This window comes from Erythranthe guttata, chromosome 7, assembly GCF_056151865.1.
Source record: "Erythranthe guttata isolate IM_541 chromosome 7, IM_541, whole genome shotgun sequence".
NCBI classification, from domain to species: domain Eukaryota; kingdom Viridiplantae; phylum Streptophyta; class Magnoliopsida; order Lamiales; family Phrymaceae; genus Erythranthe; species Erythranthe guttata.
The window spans coordinates 7566531-7580157 of NC_142539.1; the positions used below are offsets into that span (position 1 = coordinate 7566531).

Sequence of the window (13627 nt, forward strand, 5' to 3'; positions counted from 1 at the left end):
GTTAGCGGGGAGTGCTATAGTAGGGTCAGATGTAATTTAATTGACATAATGATGAAGGTAGCCATAGAAAGGGTTAGGCTAGATTAACGTGGTCGACTAGATTAACAAGGGGCTGCATTAGTTTGGTATAATTAGTTCTATGAGCATCTTTGATTGGTAGGTTAGACTTGACACACGAAGATTTTGAATTCGCGAGATTAACTTAGGTCAATATCAAGAGTGAGGAAAATATATCTTTAGGGTCATATAACTATATGATTGATGGAGATCTACCTTTGGACAAATGTAATCGGGCTAGATTAACTATGGGTTACATTTGCCTATTGGACCTAAAGCCCATTAAAAGAAAAGTAAGTTTTCTCGTTTGTCTGCTAGAGAGTAGTGGAATTCGATAAAATTTAGTGGGAGTACAATTAAATGATAAAAATCTAAATCTTTAATTGCAATCATTAATAATGAATTATCTTTTATGTAAGTCTACTTAAAGCTTTTCAGTATAAATGCTAAGAATCCCTTATTGTCAATTCTCGATACCAATAAAACTTAATGGCAATAATAACTTTGATTGGTTCAATAAACATTCGTTTGGTGCTTTTGCTCCAAGAGCAATTGTGCATACTCAGATATACCCCGACCAAACTTCATGATAACTCGACTCATTAGGAGACCACACTTATTAGAAGTGGAAAAGGGGTGTCTGTTTTGACGAAGTGTTATATGATAGCACCTAGTCGCCCAAGTTAGTGATGAATTATGAGAATGACCTTTATGCTATTAACACAAAGGCCCACCTCGAGATCGTGTGTGGTGAGAGCATTATGACAATGGGGTTTGTGACGACTAATGAGTTGATGTCTCTTAGGCTACGCGAAAGGACTCCAGTCCATGAGCATGGTTTAAGAAGACTCGCTCCCAAAGAAGTTGCGTGACCACAATGTCGTTCTCCCACCAGAGTTCTCGGTGAATCTCCTGCTTCCATCACTAACTACATCTTATGAAACCTTCATAATTAATTTCAATGTGAATATGGTTGAATCTCTTTTTGAAAGAGTTGGTCAACATGTTGAAATAAGAGTCAGTTAGGAGAAGTAAGCGATCAAAGCGGAACCGTTCGGTATGATTCTAAATAAATTTTATAATTAAAGTGAACCTTCTGTATATTTGTTGAAAATTCGAAAAATTTGATATATAGTAACCATTTTGTTGCCGGTCATTAGTATAAGTTACATCTTTGATATCACGAACATTAATTTATTCGTTAGGTGTCAAGTACACCTAAGTTGTGTAAATCAGATGTTACAAATACAATAGAGACACGAATAAATTCAAATAGGAAGAGACCGACGCATGCTTGTTTCTGCTTAAGATAACGAACTTTAGAAGATATTAGTAATGACAACTCTGCTCATATTCGGAAAAGAAGCTAAATCGGATCATCTAACAATTCAAACTAACATACAAACTGCTCCGATCACAAGATCGATCTATTGTTTCTAACCTCCAACAATTAATAAGGTATACTTAGTTGTACAAGAATTATTTCTACATTTATTTCATCAGGCCTTGGATGGTGGGAGATGATTTCCAACCGGGCTCGGTCCAGATGGTCTCTTAGGAATCTTCTTCTCATCTGTCCCCCTCTCGATTCTCTGTTTGTGGAACATTCTTATCCATTTCATCAATATTCGAAAGAAACATAAAAATTAAAATTATATAATATAATGTTCTTACCGGGGTTATCCGGTTGTTGTTTCTCAAGTTATACGCAGCCGTGGTGGTCTTGAAACTAACTGTTACAGATGATAAAAAAAGACGAGCAGTTATATGAAAACTGGGTTAAATTACCAGAAACCCCCTTCAGATGATCTCTCTTTCTTCGGATGGAGGTTTTGGAAAGTTTACCTGATTTAGTTTCTTGAAAGGTGGAGCTAATAGCGTAGCGGTGTTGAAGTGAGAGCCATATTAAGAAAGGAGAGAATAAAATCTGGACTCTTATCATTCTAAAGATTGAGAAGTGAACAGAAAAAATATGTGGGCATTTCTGTAATACTAGTACATCAATTCTGCTAGTTATAAGCAACCTTGGGGAAAACATAGGAATGTATGTCTGAAAAGTATCCTATGTTGTGTTTGGCTGGTGGGAGTGATGAAGATGGGTTGAATTCTTTCCACTCATCATTGCATCAACTATGGGTGTTTGGTTCTGCATGGGCTTTGTTCTATGGTACACTCAGTGAACTTCATCGGTTATATTCTAATATACGCGTGTGTATATATCCATACATATTTACGCACATAGAGGGTGGTTCTGGGTCGGACCTGTCAATTTGTGTTAATTGTTTGATTAGCCATTAGTCAACATTTTGTTTTAAAAAAAGATTATTTTTTTATTGCACGGGTCGGCCTGTTCGACCCGTTGGTCATGGATCTTAGGAAGTACAACCCGCAACAGCCCATTGGTATACGGGTTCGGGTAGGGTTGGTCGGTTGACGAGACAAAACAGGCTGGGCTCCAATTTGTCCTGTGGGTATGTCTACCTTCGCCCACAAATCATTACTCTACAAGTCCCTCGGTAAAAAAGATGGACAGTGATTTATCATTTGCAGATCGTGGTTATTAAGTTTTTGATTGAGAGTTCACTCGAGCGTCACCCGAGTTTGAGAGAAAAAAAAACCCGAGTTTCAACCAATACTTGCATCGATTACCAATAAATGGTATTATTCATCATAAAAACAATTGCTGTACATGACTCCCAGCTGCATACCTTAGCAATCATATTTATGGTAAAAGATTCATGCTGTTTGTGAATAAAATCGAGCTGCTGGTTACAAATCAAAATGGACAGAACAAAAACAGGGCATTAGCAAGAGAGTCTCTTTCTTTCTGTTGTTGGTATAGCTCTCGCATTTTCTTTACCGAATCGACCAATGAGCACTTATCACTTTTTCCTAATACACTTTAATTCAGATTAGCAAGGGCAAAAAAAGTTGCGATTTGTTGAAAAATGTTGCCTTCAATGTGCCAATGTTCTGAAGCAAATCCAGGATCTCAGCAAAATCAATACGTCGTATCTGAGAAAAATGCAGGACCTCAACAACAAGAAGCTTATTACACACTACTAACATGTATTATTACAATATTATTAGTAATGAAGAGAAGGTACCAGATAGATTAAGCTTACCCGAGTCTTAAAGCATGAAGGCAAGGCCTTTCTAATCTAGCAACAAGTTGCTGAAATTGCTCGTGATAACTACTACGGTTCCTTGACTGAATGTTCTTGATTCCTCCGTACACATCATCTCCTAATAGTGGAATACCAAGATACTTTGCGCGAGCTCGGATCTAATTCAAATACCAGTCGCGCTGTCAATACTTTATACAAATACGGCTTTAATTTGCAAAAGTTAACCGCCTTAAATGTAGCCTATGCTTTTAAGTGAGCATGTGTTCGTGCCGTAAAAGTCATTTAAATGCAAACAATTCAGGAGAATGCATAGTATTGATTATTTCAATGAGTCATGCAAGCAAAGACTGATATACATGTACAAGAATGAATAGATAACTTTAAACTACAATAATCTACCAAACTATTTTTGCTTAAAACTCACCAGTTAGCAAACCCAAGGGGTTCGTCCTCGGAGTAGATACGCAAGTCCAAGGCCAAGAATCGGGAGTATTTTTGCTGGAGGTTTTTCTTTACCCCAGAGAGAACTCAAATCACCAATAATCCCCACACGAGCAGTCACCATCTTTGAAGTGATGGTAGCGATTTGTGTCTCTGACGAAAATTTCTCTCCTCTCGAACCTAGAAATAAATTTAATAACAGCATGGCAATCTCCGCAGATTCTTAGGTTCTTCGTGACTCTCAGAGGAGACCCTGGACTCGTATTCAGAATACCAAAAACTACAGCCAACTTCTCACTGTGCCCACATAAGATATGCTCCTTCTCCTGTTCCTCTACATCTTGTAGCACATAGTCGGTATTCGGCGAGTAACCTGCTTTCTTCATTTCAATGCTCAATCTATTTAACTTGTCCATGATTTGAGCCATTTGAGGAAGCGATTTATCTCCAGCCAAAAGCATGTGTACTTTGTTCTTCACCTCAATCCAACTGCAGCCAGGATTCTTCCTCAGTCCCTTGTCTCTCATGATATCTCTGATTTTATCAACTTCTTTATATCTTCCTTTCGACGCATAAATATTAGACATCAGAATGTAGTTTCCGGGATTCATTGGTTCTAGTTCGAACAATTTACGAGCAGCAACCTCACCCAAGCTCATGTTATGGTGAACTCTACAGGAACTTAACAATGCACCCCAGACGCAAGCGTCGGGCTCAAACGGCATTTTCTCGATCATGGAATAAGCCTCTTCAAGCTTTCCTGCACGACCAAGCAGACTCACAACACAAGCATAGTGCTCCACTCTAGGTTTAATACCATGATCCGTGGTCATTCTGTCAAAGTAACGATGCCCTTCTTCCGTAAGCCCACTTTGGCTACATGCAGATAAGAGACTAGTGAGACTAACAGAGTCAGGTTTCTGTCCACTCCTCTGCATCAAGAGAAAAAATTCAATAGCTTCGTTTGCTTTTCCATGCATTGCATATCCCCCCAACATTGCGTTCCAGCAAACCAAATTACGAACAGGCATCCTGTCAAAACAGCATCGAGCTAATTGGATTTTTCCACAATTAGCGTACATATCGATCAGTGCACTGCCTACATAAACATCGCCTGAAATGCCCCTTCTAAGAGAGAAGCAGTGTGCAGCCTTTCCATGCATAAGCGCTGCAATATTTCCACAAGCTGGAAGCAAGCAAGGGATGGTGACAGCGTTCGGTTTCACACCAGCAGACTGCATTTCTCTAAAAAGCTCCAAAGCCTCGATATCTTTACCATGCTGTGAGCAACACGCTATAACCGAAGTCCATGAAACAACATTCAATTCCATTTGTTGACCCTGAAGTTCTTTAAACACCCTCAGCGCCTTGTCAACAAGACCATGACGAGCGAGCCCTGTAATTAGTGCATTGCAAGCCCCAACTTCCACTTGACCCATATCTTCAAGCACTTGTGACATCTCTAAGGCACATCCGCATTTGCCGTACATATCAATGAGTGCACTTACAATACACTTGTCAACAGCAAAACCGTTCTTGATCACATACCCATGAACTTGGGTGCCTGTACTTAAATACCCCAAGTCACCTATTGCAGGAAGAACACTAGAAATGCTAGTCCCATCTGATTTAAAACCATGTTTGTGCATCTGCTGAAACATCAAAACTGCATCGAGAAAACACCCACTTTGATTAAACCCTGCAATCATACCGTTCCAAGACACAGTATTCGGTTGAAACCCAAGATTTTTAACCTCGTTGAAAACTTTTCTCGCATTAACTCTATCCCCTTTCCTTGCATAACCAGCAGCCAATGCGCTCCAAGAAACAACATCTCTCTCAACCATATTATCAAACAGCTTGTGAGCGTCAACTAATTCATCACATTTCACATAAAAATGAACCAAAGAAGACTGAACAAAAGAATCCAAGGATATACCAGATGCCAAAGAAAACCCATGAACTTGCTTTCCGATGTTAACAGCCAGTAGTCCGGCACAAGCCTTGATCACACTCGGCAAAACATGGGCATCCGGAAAAAGGCCGTGTTTGAGCATTCGAGAAAATACACTGAGAATGTTATCAAAATCGTTAAACTTGGAAGATGCATTAATAAGGGTAGTGAATGAGATAATATCGGGTTCGAACGACAGAAGGTTTTTCGCATCGGAAAAGCAGCGGTGGTTGGCATAGAGAGAGAGTAGCTTGGTTCTATAATAAGGGAATTGACAGAGACCTGTTCTGAGTAGTTGGGCATGGATCTGCCTTACTTGAGTTGGTGATGCAGTGGAACTTCTGCTTATTAGATGCTCTAGGTCTGGAATCCGAGACGGAATCGATGAATCGACTCTCAATTTTCCGGGATCCAACGCCACCGCGTCTTCAATTTTGCGGCCGGAAAAATTGTCCGGCCGGCCGGAAAAAGGTTCCCGGAAGTCATCGGAGTCGGCATTCTCAACCGGAGTGGGATTAGAGTAAGCGCAAGATGTGGTGAGGAGTCTCCATAATGCAGGGGTTCTAGGGTTTATGTGAAAGGGTTTAGCCGAAGAGAAATACAGAGATTGGAGTGATGGCATTTATTTCCTCGGGAAATTAGGGTTCGGTGACTGAGAGTGGAGAGAGGAACGATCAGTTATCCTTCTTCACTGTATCACAAACTGCGAATACTTCCATTGTTTTAAACTTCGGAACGCGTTATCGAAATCGAAAGATCACCAACAGCAGCACCATAGACCAAAATTTTCTTAGGTAAACAACAACGAATAACACACCTGAAATAAGAATCCATTAGTTTCTTAAGCTTCACTTTCGATCACATTACTTTATTGTTGCTCAATGTGCATAAGACAAATTTCAAATAACTGATGACTCAGATTGATGCTAACTATGAACATTAAACTAAAATCCAACGTTATTTGTTGTCACATTTTCTTCCAAAAATTGTAGCAGGCCGTATGCTTATCCAAATTGGGAAAATAATATACCAAATAAAAGGTCACAACTTTATCTACAATTTTCGCGAAGATACCAACCCAAATCACTAAGATAACACAGCAATAACAGCCCGAAGAGATGAATACAGAAAAAACTGCCAGAATTGTTTTGGACAAAGTCGTTTGCTGTCACAGCTTATTTGAAAAAGCATAACAATTTGTAGAGTTATCCAAATCGACCACAAAATATACAAAATCAAACCTGACAACTCAATATACAAAACTTCAGAAGACACATAGCCTAAATTATTACTCCAACATAACAAAAACAGCTCCGTAAGATGATTAGGCAAAACTGCCCTGTTTTTTGACAGATTCACTGTCGTCTGATTCCGACCCCTAAAAGGCTATACCACGTGCTCGAATTGGAAAAAATTAACCACTTACATTTAGTTTTCGAGGTCCTCTACGAGTTTTGAGAAGGAATTATTCCCAAATTCACACTCCAAACCCTTCGATTTTGGCTCCGAAACAGATGCGGTAGCAGATTTTATTTCCCTTAGGGTTCTGGCGAGCAGGCTGAAAAAAATCGAGTTCTGTTACTTATTACCATTAATAATCTTAACATTTGAAAAATAACACCAGGAAGAAAAACAATTAGATGATGATATTTAGGTCTTCATATTTCTCGAGGTTTGTAACGGTACCTTCTATCATCAATAATCCACCGCTAAGACCTCCGTTCATTTAATTCTTTGAAGAGCCAAAAGCTGAACTTCAGATTACGGCCACCATCGGCGACCTCTGCCGGAAATCACCAACACCGGTGGGTCCCAGGGTTCGCCGGAACGGAACGGGAACGGTGCCCTCCGTTCCGGAATCCCTAACCAAATCGATTGGAGAGAAAAATCTGATTAAAAAAAAGAAGAAAAACGGAAAAAAGAAGACGGTGAGGTTTGATGGATACCTAAATCTGAGTCAAAGGTTTTTTAAGTTTCCAAAATTTGCAATCTAGTACTTATGGCTTTTTATTTCTCTTAAAGTAAACATATAATTTCATAGCTTACAATTTCACCCCCTATTTTTATATCTCAAGGTATAAAGAATTGTTCAAAAATTAAGATTAGTGTTTTAATGACAATTTGAATAGTATTCTACCGTAGTATTTTGACATGAATTATATTTTTTTGAAAGAGAGAAATAATTTGGAATGAAAGAAATGCGTGTAACGAAACAATGAGAATTGGTTATGTTTTTCCATTATTTGCATTTTCGCCCTCCATCTTTCTTTCTTTTCTTTCCTTTCCTTGATTTGTTTAAAAATTCAATTACTAATTGTGAAAACCTTTTTGGAGAAGAAGTATTCTGTCCGGTTCTTATTAAACGTAAAGCCCCTTTATATAGGAGTTAGAAGGAATCCAAATCATATAGGATTCTATGTTACCATGCAAAACAAGCTACCTAAAGTACAATAATAATAAACGTAAATACATATAACTTATATATATATATATATATATATATATATATATATATATATATATATATATATATATATATATCAATACTCCCCCTCAAGTTGGCGCATAAAGATTGTGAATGCCCGACTTGCGAAGAAATTGATCGAATTGTGGTTTACCAAGTCCCTTGGTCAGAATGTCGGCGAGCTGCTCATGCGTCCGTACATGGGATGTAGCAATATTACCTCGTTTTATTTCATTTCGAACGAAATGGCAATCAATCTCAATATGTTTCGTTCGTTCATGAAAAACAGGATTTGCGGCGATGTGCAAAGCTGCTTGACTATCACAATACAGACGCATTGGTTTTTCATGTGTGATCCCGAGAAAAAGCAAAAGTCCTTTCAACCACTTCAACTCACAGCATGTAGTTGCCATTGAACGATACTCGGCCTCTGCCGATGATCGAGACACAGTATGTTGTTTTTTCGTTTTCCAAGTGATAGGCGATCCTCCCAACATCACAAAATAACCAGTTAACGAACGTCGTGTTATCGGGCAACTCCCCCAATCCGAATCACAGTACGCATACAGTCGCAAGTCACTGTCGGAACGCAACAACACACCTTGGCCTGGCTGTCCTTTTAAATAACGAACTACTCGCATCGCAGCTTCCCAGTGATCTACCTTTGGATTCTGCATAAATTGCGCCAATATATGCACCGAATAACTAAGTTCAGGCCTAGTTATCGTCAAGTAGATTAGCCGACCAATCAAACGCCGGTAACGTTCTGGATCCTCCATAAGTGGGTGTTCTGATAAAGCGAGTCGATGATTTTGTTCAATTGGAACAGACGCTGGCTTGGCCCCTAACAAACCCGTCTCAGCCACAATGTCCAACGCATATTTTCGCTGGCATAGGAAAATTCCATCTAACCCGCGACTCACTTCAATGCCAAGAAAGTATTTTAGTACACCAAGGTCTTTCATATGAAAGCAACGTCCAAGATAATTCTTGAGACGAGTCACAGCCGTAGAATCATTTCCTGCAACAACTAGATCATCAACATAAATCAGTATGCTTAAGCGAATAAATCCCTTATCATAAGTGAAAAGAGAATAATCCGATAATGATTGAGAGAAGCCATAGAGCTTAAGTGCTGCTGTCAACTTCGTAAACCAACATCTCGGAGCTTGCCTTAAACCATATAGCGATTTTTTCAATTTGCACACCTTCGTCTGATCAGCGGAAGCAAAACCGGGTGGCAATTTCATATAAACCTCTTCGCTCAAATCGCCATGCAAGAACGCGTTATTCACATCCATTTGGTGAAGCTCCCACTTCTTTGCTGCAGCCACGGCCAAAAATGTTCTCAACGTTACCATTTTTGCTACCGGTGCAAATGTCTCTTTGTAGTCTATGCCTTCCCGTTGATTATTCCCCAGTACGACCAAACGAGCTTTGTACCGCTCAATACTGCCGTCAGACTTGTACTTGATTTTGTAGACCCATTTGCTGCCTATGGCCTTCTTTCCAGCAGGAAGAGTCTCCAAAGTCCAAGTATTATTGTTCTCCAAAGCCTGAATTTCTAATCTCATTGCTTCTCTCCATTTCTCATCTTTCATAGCCTCAGAGAATCGTGTGGGTTCAACACCGGTATCAATTTGAGCCACGAAGGCTCTATGCCTAGCAGAGAATTTACCACATGTCACATAATTAATTATGGGATAAAGGGAAGTACCTGAGGATCCTTGTTGTGAGTCGAGTGTAGGGCGAACGGGGTCATGCGAGCATCGAGCATTGTATGTAACAAAATCTTTCAACAAAACAGACGGCTTATGGTGTCGGTGACCCCTTCCCAGATTTTCTTTGGGCGCCGCAGCCGCCACACCTTCAGCAATATCAGTGGCTCCCCGATCCACCGTTTCTACTGCTTCATTTTGTTCGTCGCTTTCCCTATCATCACTTGCCTCGTCGCTCCCCCTCTCCCTAACATCACCTGCCTCGTTACTCCCCCTCACTTCGTCGGTGTCATCATCGAGGACATTATCAACTGTCTCTCCAACCAGATCGCGAGATTCTGGTTCAACGTTTGTCTTATAAGGAAATACATGTTCAGAAAAGACAACGTCACGGGAAACAAAGAATTCGCCGGTTTTTATGTTGAAAATTCGCCATCCTTTCTTCCCGTGTGGATAACCCAAAAAAATGCACTCTCTACTGCGTTCACCAAATTTATCTTTGTTGCGATCAACCCGACGTGCATAGCATAGACAACCAAATGTTCTCAAAGTGCCATATTGTGGCAACTCTCCAAACAACATCTCATAGGGAGTTTTGCCGCCAAGAAGTAAAGACGGAGTCCTATTTATCAAGTGACTTGCTGTCAAAACACACTCACCCCAAAATTGTATCGGTAAGTGTGCCTGGAACATCAACGCTCGAGCCACATTCAAAATATGTCTGTGTTTGCGCTCCACTCGACCGTTTTGCTGAGGTGTTGCGACACATGATGTTTGGTGCAAGATTCCTTGTGCTTCAAAATATGATCTTAGGCATAGGAATTCTGTACCATTATCACTGCGTACAATTCTAACCTGCTTCTGAAATTGTCTATCAACCATGACACAAAATTTTTTAATTGTTTGTTCAACTTCTTTCTTATCGAGCAACAGATAAATCCAAACAGCTCTCGAAAAATCGTCAACAATAGTCAAGAAATAGACAGCACCACAAGTCGAAGGTGTCCGATAAGCACCCCATAAATCAACATGAATTAAAGCAAAACAATCAACGGCTTTATTATTACTTGTAGGGAAAACTTCTCGAGTCTGTTTTGCTCGCAAACAAATATCGCAAGAATCTTTATTAGTGTGATCACTACTACCACTCTTAACTACTGGAATAAAAGATAACAACTTCTTGGACGGGTGTCCTAATCTTCGATGCCACAATTCTCGTTCATCCAAACCGCTCGCTTTACATGCTCGTGCTGTCGGAATTGCTCGGAAGAAATAGACCCCGTCGCACTCTTCACCCGCTCCAATCAGGATCCTCGAGATGCGGTCCTGTATCACACATAACTTATCAGTGAAAGTAATAATACATTTTAGTGCTTTTGAAAAATTTAGACACGGATATAAGAGTGCAGGTCATAGTCGGAACAAACAAAACATTATTCAAATAACGACCACTTCCTAGGCATAATTTGCCTTCTTTCAAAGCAATTGCATTTTCTCCATCAGGAAGTTCCACTGGAGTCGGTGTTATTTCACAAACATGGGATAACAGTTCTAAATTTCCAGTCATATGATGAGAGGCGCCCGAGTCTACGATCCATTCATCATAATTTTTCTTACCAGAAAGTCGTTCACCACCACTTTTACTTGAATTCAACATTGCAAGTAACGTGGCCCATTGCTCTCCACTAAGGTTGGGGAAGGCCTGTCGTTCCGTGTCGAATCGAGTGGCCTCGTTTTCGGTTGGCACACGAGTGACATTTACACTTGCACCGCCTCCTCTGCCACGTCCAATCAGTCCTCCTCCTCTGCCTCGGGGAGTCCCTTTCTCGTTCCCTCTAGGCCTATCTCCCCACCATTCTGGATAACCGACAATCTGATAGCACGTTTTAGCATCGTGCCCAGATTTTCCACAATGGGTGCATATCCCTGGTTTCTCTTTATTGCGTACAGCCGCTGCTCTCGCATGTGATCCCAATTGAGCACTAAAACCCACTGCATCGCCGCGATCTTCGTTGCTCCGGGCAATGTTCCGATGTCGTTCTTCTTGAATTATCATCGCGTAGGCTCTATTAATATTGGGCAAAGGTTCCATGCTCAATATATTAGAGCGCACTGTTCCGTACATCACATCATCCAGCCCCATCAAGAATTGATGCACCTTCTCCTCGTCTCGCTTCTTTTCCAGTGAAGAGGAGATGTTGCACTTGCAACCACTACACCTACACTCGGGTATAGGTTCGTAATTAACCAGTTCGTCCCACATCATCTTTAGACGTCCGTAGTAAGTCACTACCGCTTGCCCTTGTTGTTTACACGCTGCAAGATCAGCTTTCAATTGATGAACTCGAGCGCCGTTTCCGATAGAAAATCGTTGGCGAAGATCCTCCCACAGGTCCTGCACGTTCTCCATATAGCTGATGGTGGATCTCAATGATGGTTCGATCGTATTGATGATCCAGGCAACCAACATCGAGTTTACCATCCACCAGTCCTCCATCTCTGAAGAGTCCTCTGCTGGTTTCGTTAGAGTTCCGTCGATAAATCCGAGCTTTTTCTTTGCTCGGAGCGAATTGCGCATCGATCTCGCCCATTCCTCATAGTTCTCTCCTTTCAGTTGAACTGGCGAAATCAACGATCCGGGATTATCAGAAGGGTGAAGGTAGTACGGTGAGACAACCGACTGCCCCTTGCTGGTTCCTTCGCCGGTCGCCGTAATCTTCTCACCACCAGTCATCTTCTTCTTCTTCTTCTTCTTTCTTTCTTTCTTTCTTTTTTTTTTTTTTTTTTTTTTTTTTTTGGATGACTATACGTTTGGCTCTGATGCCATGTGAAAACCTTTTTGGAGAAGAAGTATTCTGTCTGGTTCTTATTAAACGTAAAGCCCCTTTATATAGGAGTTAGAAGGAATCCAAATCATATAGGATTCTATGTTACCATGCAAAACAAGCTACCTAAAGTACAATAATAATAAACGTAAATACATATAACTTTTAGGGCATATTACAAATAAGCCCATCAGTGGGAACTTATTCATAAAGAGATCCAGACAATATTCTCCTTTACCAATAAGTCCACACATGGTCCAGATTTATGTAAAGGACTAAAATAACCCCTCTTACTTTTATATGCTCCAATTTCATCCTTAACTTAATTTAACTTCAATTTGACCCCAAATTTCACAAATTATTCAATTTTGACCCAAAACTTTTTTTTTTTCACAAATTTTTTTTTTTCAAAAACTTTTTTTTTCTGCCGCATTCCGGCGTTGACTTTTTTTTTTTTTTTTTTCCGGATTTTTTTTTTCCGGATTCCGGCGTTGACCGGCGGTCAACGCCGGTCTCCGGCGTTGACTTTTAATTTTTTTTTTTTTTTTTTTTTTCCGGATTCCGGCGTTGACCGGCGGTCAACGCCGGTCTCCGGCGTTGACTTTTTTTTATTTTATTTTTTTTTTAATTTTTTTTTCTGTAACTTTTTTTTCCGTTTAAACAACAATATTGCTTTGAATGACAGTAATATTAACTATATTACTGTTAAACACAGTAAAAATAACTAAACTATAGTTTAACACAGTGATATTGCTATATTAATCTCTAGCACATTAATATTAACACAACAAAATTCATTATTATTGTATAATAAAGTAATATTACTATGTTGTCCGTTCAACAAATTTAAACAAAATAAAAAAAACCAAAAGAATTAATATTACTGTGAGTGACAGTAATATTACTATAGCAACAGTAATATTACAATAGTAGACAGTAATATTATTACGTTACTCCGTGAATAACTCAAACAAACAAAATATCCAAACAAAAGAATAATATTGATGTGGTTGACAGGAATATTACTATAACAAACAGTA

The 13627-nt window shown here is 39.8% G+C and overlaps 1 protein-coding gene and 1 long non-coding RNA gene across 2 annotated transcripts; both read right to left on the bottom strand.

Moving 5' to 3' along the window:
* Window positions 1–1354: 1354 nt before the first annotated feature.
* Window positions 1355–2043, bottom strand: LOC105972702 (uncharacterized). Its single transcript, XR_016032196.1, has 3 exons — window positions 1903–2043; window positions 1732–1790; window positions 1355–1649 (listed from the first exon to the last, which is right to left on the bottom strand). It is a non-coding gene; the product is annotated as an uncharacterized LOC105972702 (long non-coding RNA).
* Window positions 2044–2680: 637 nt separating this feature from the next.
* Window positions 2681–7550, bottom strand: LOC105972701 (pentatricopeptide repeat-containing protein At1g20230). The gene is made up of 5 exons (XM_088820859.1): window positions 7267–7550; window positions 7007–7155; window positions 3610–6397; window positions 3183–3343; window positions 2681–3072 (listed from the first exon to the last, which is right to left on the bottom strand). The coding sequence occupies exon 3, from the start codon at window positions 6200–6202 to the stop codon at window positions 3719–3721; it is 2484 nt and encodes an 827-aa protein (XP_088676985.1). The 5' UTR covers window positions 6203–6397; window positions 7007–7155; window positions 7267–7550; the 3' UTR covers window positions 2681–3072; window positions 3183–3343; window positions 3610–3718.
* Between the last annotated feature and the right edge of the window lie 6077 nt (window positions 7551–13627).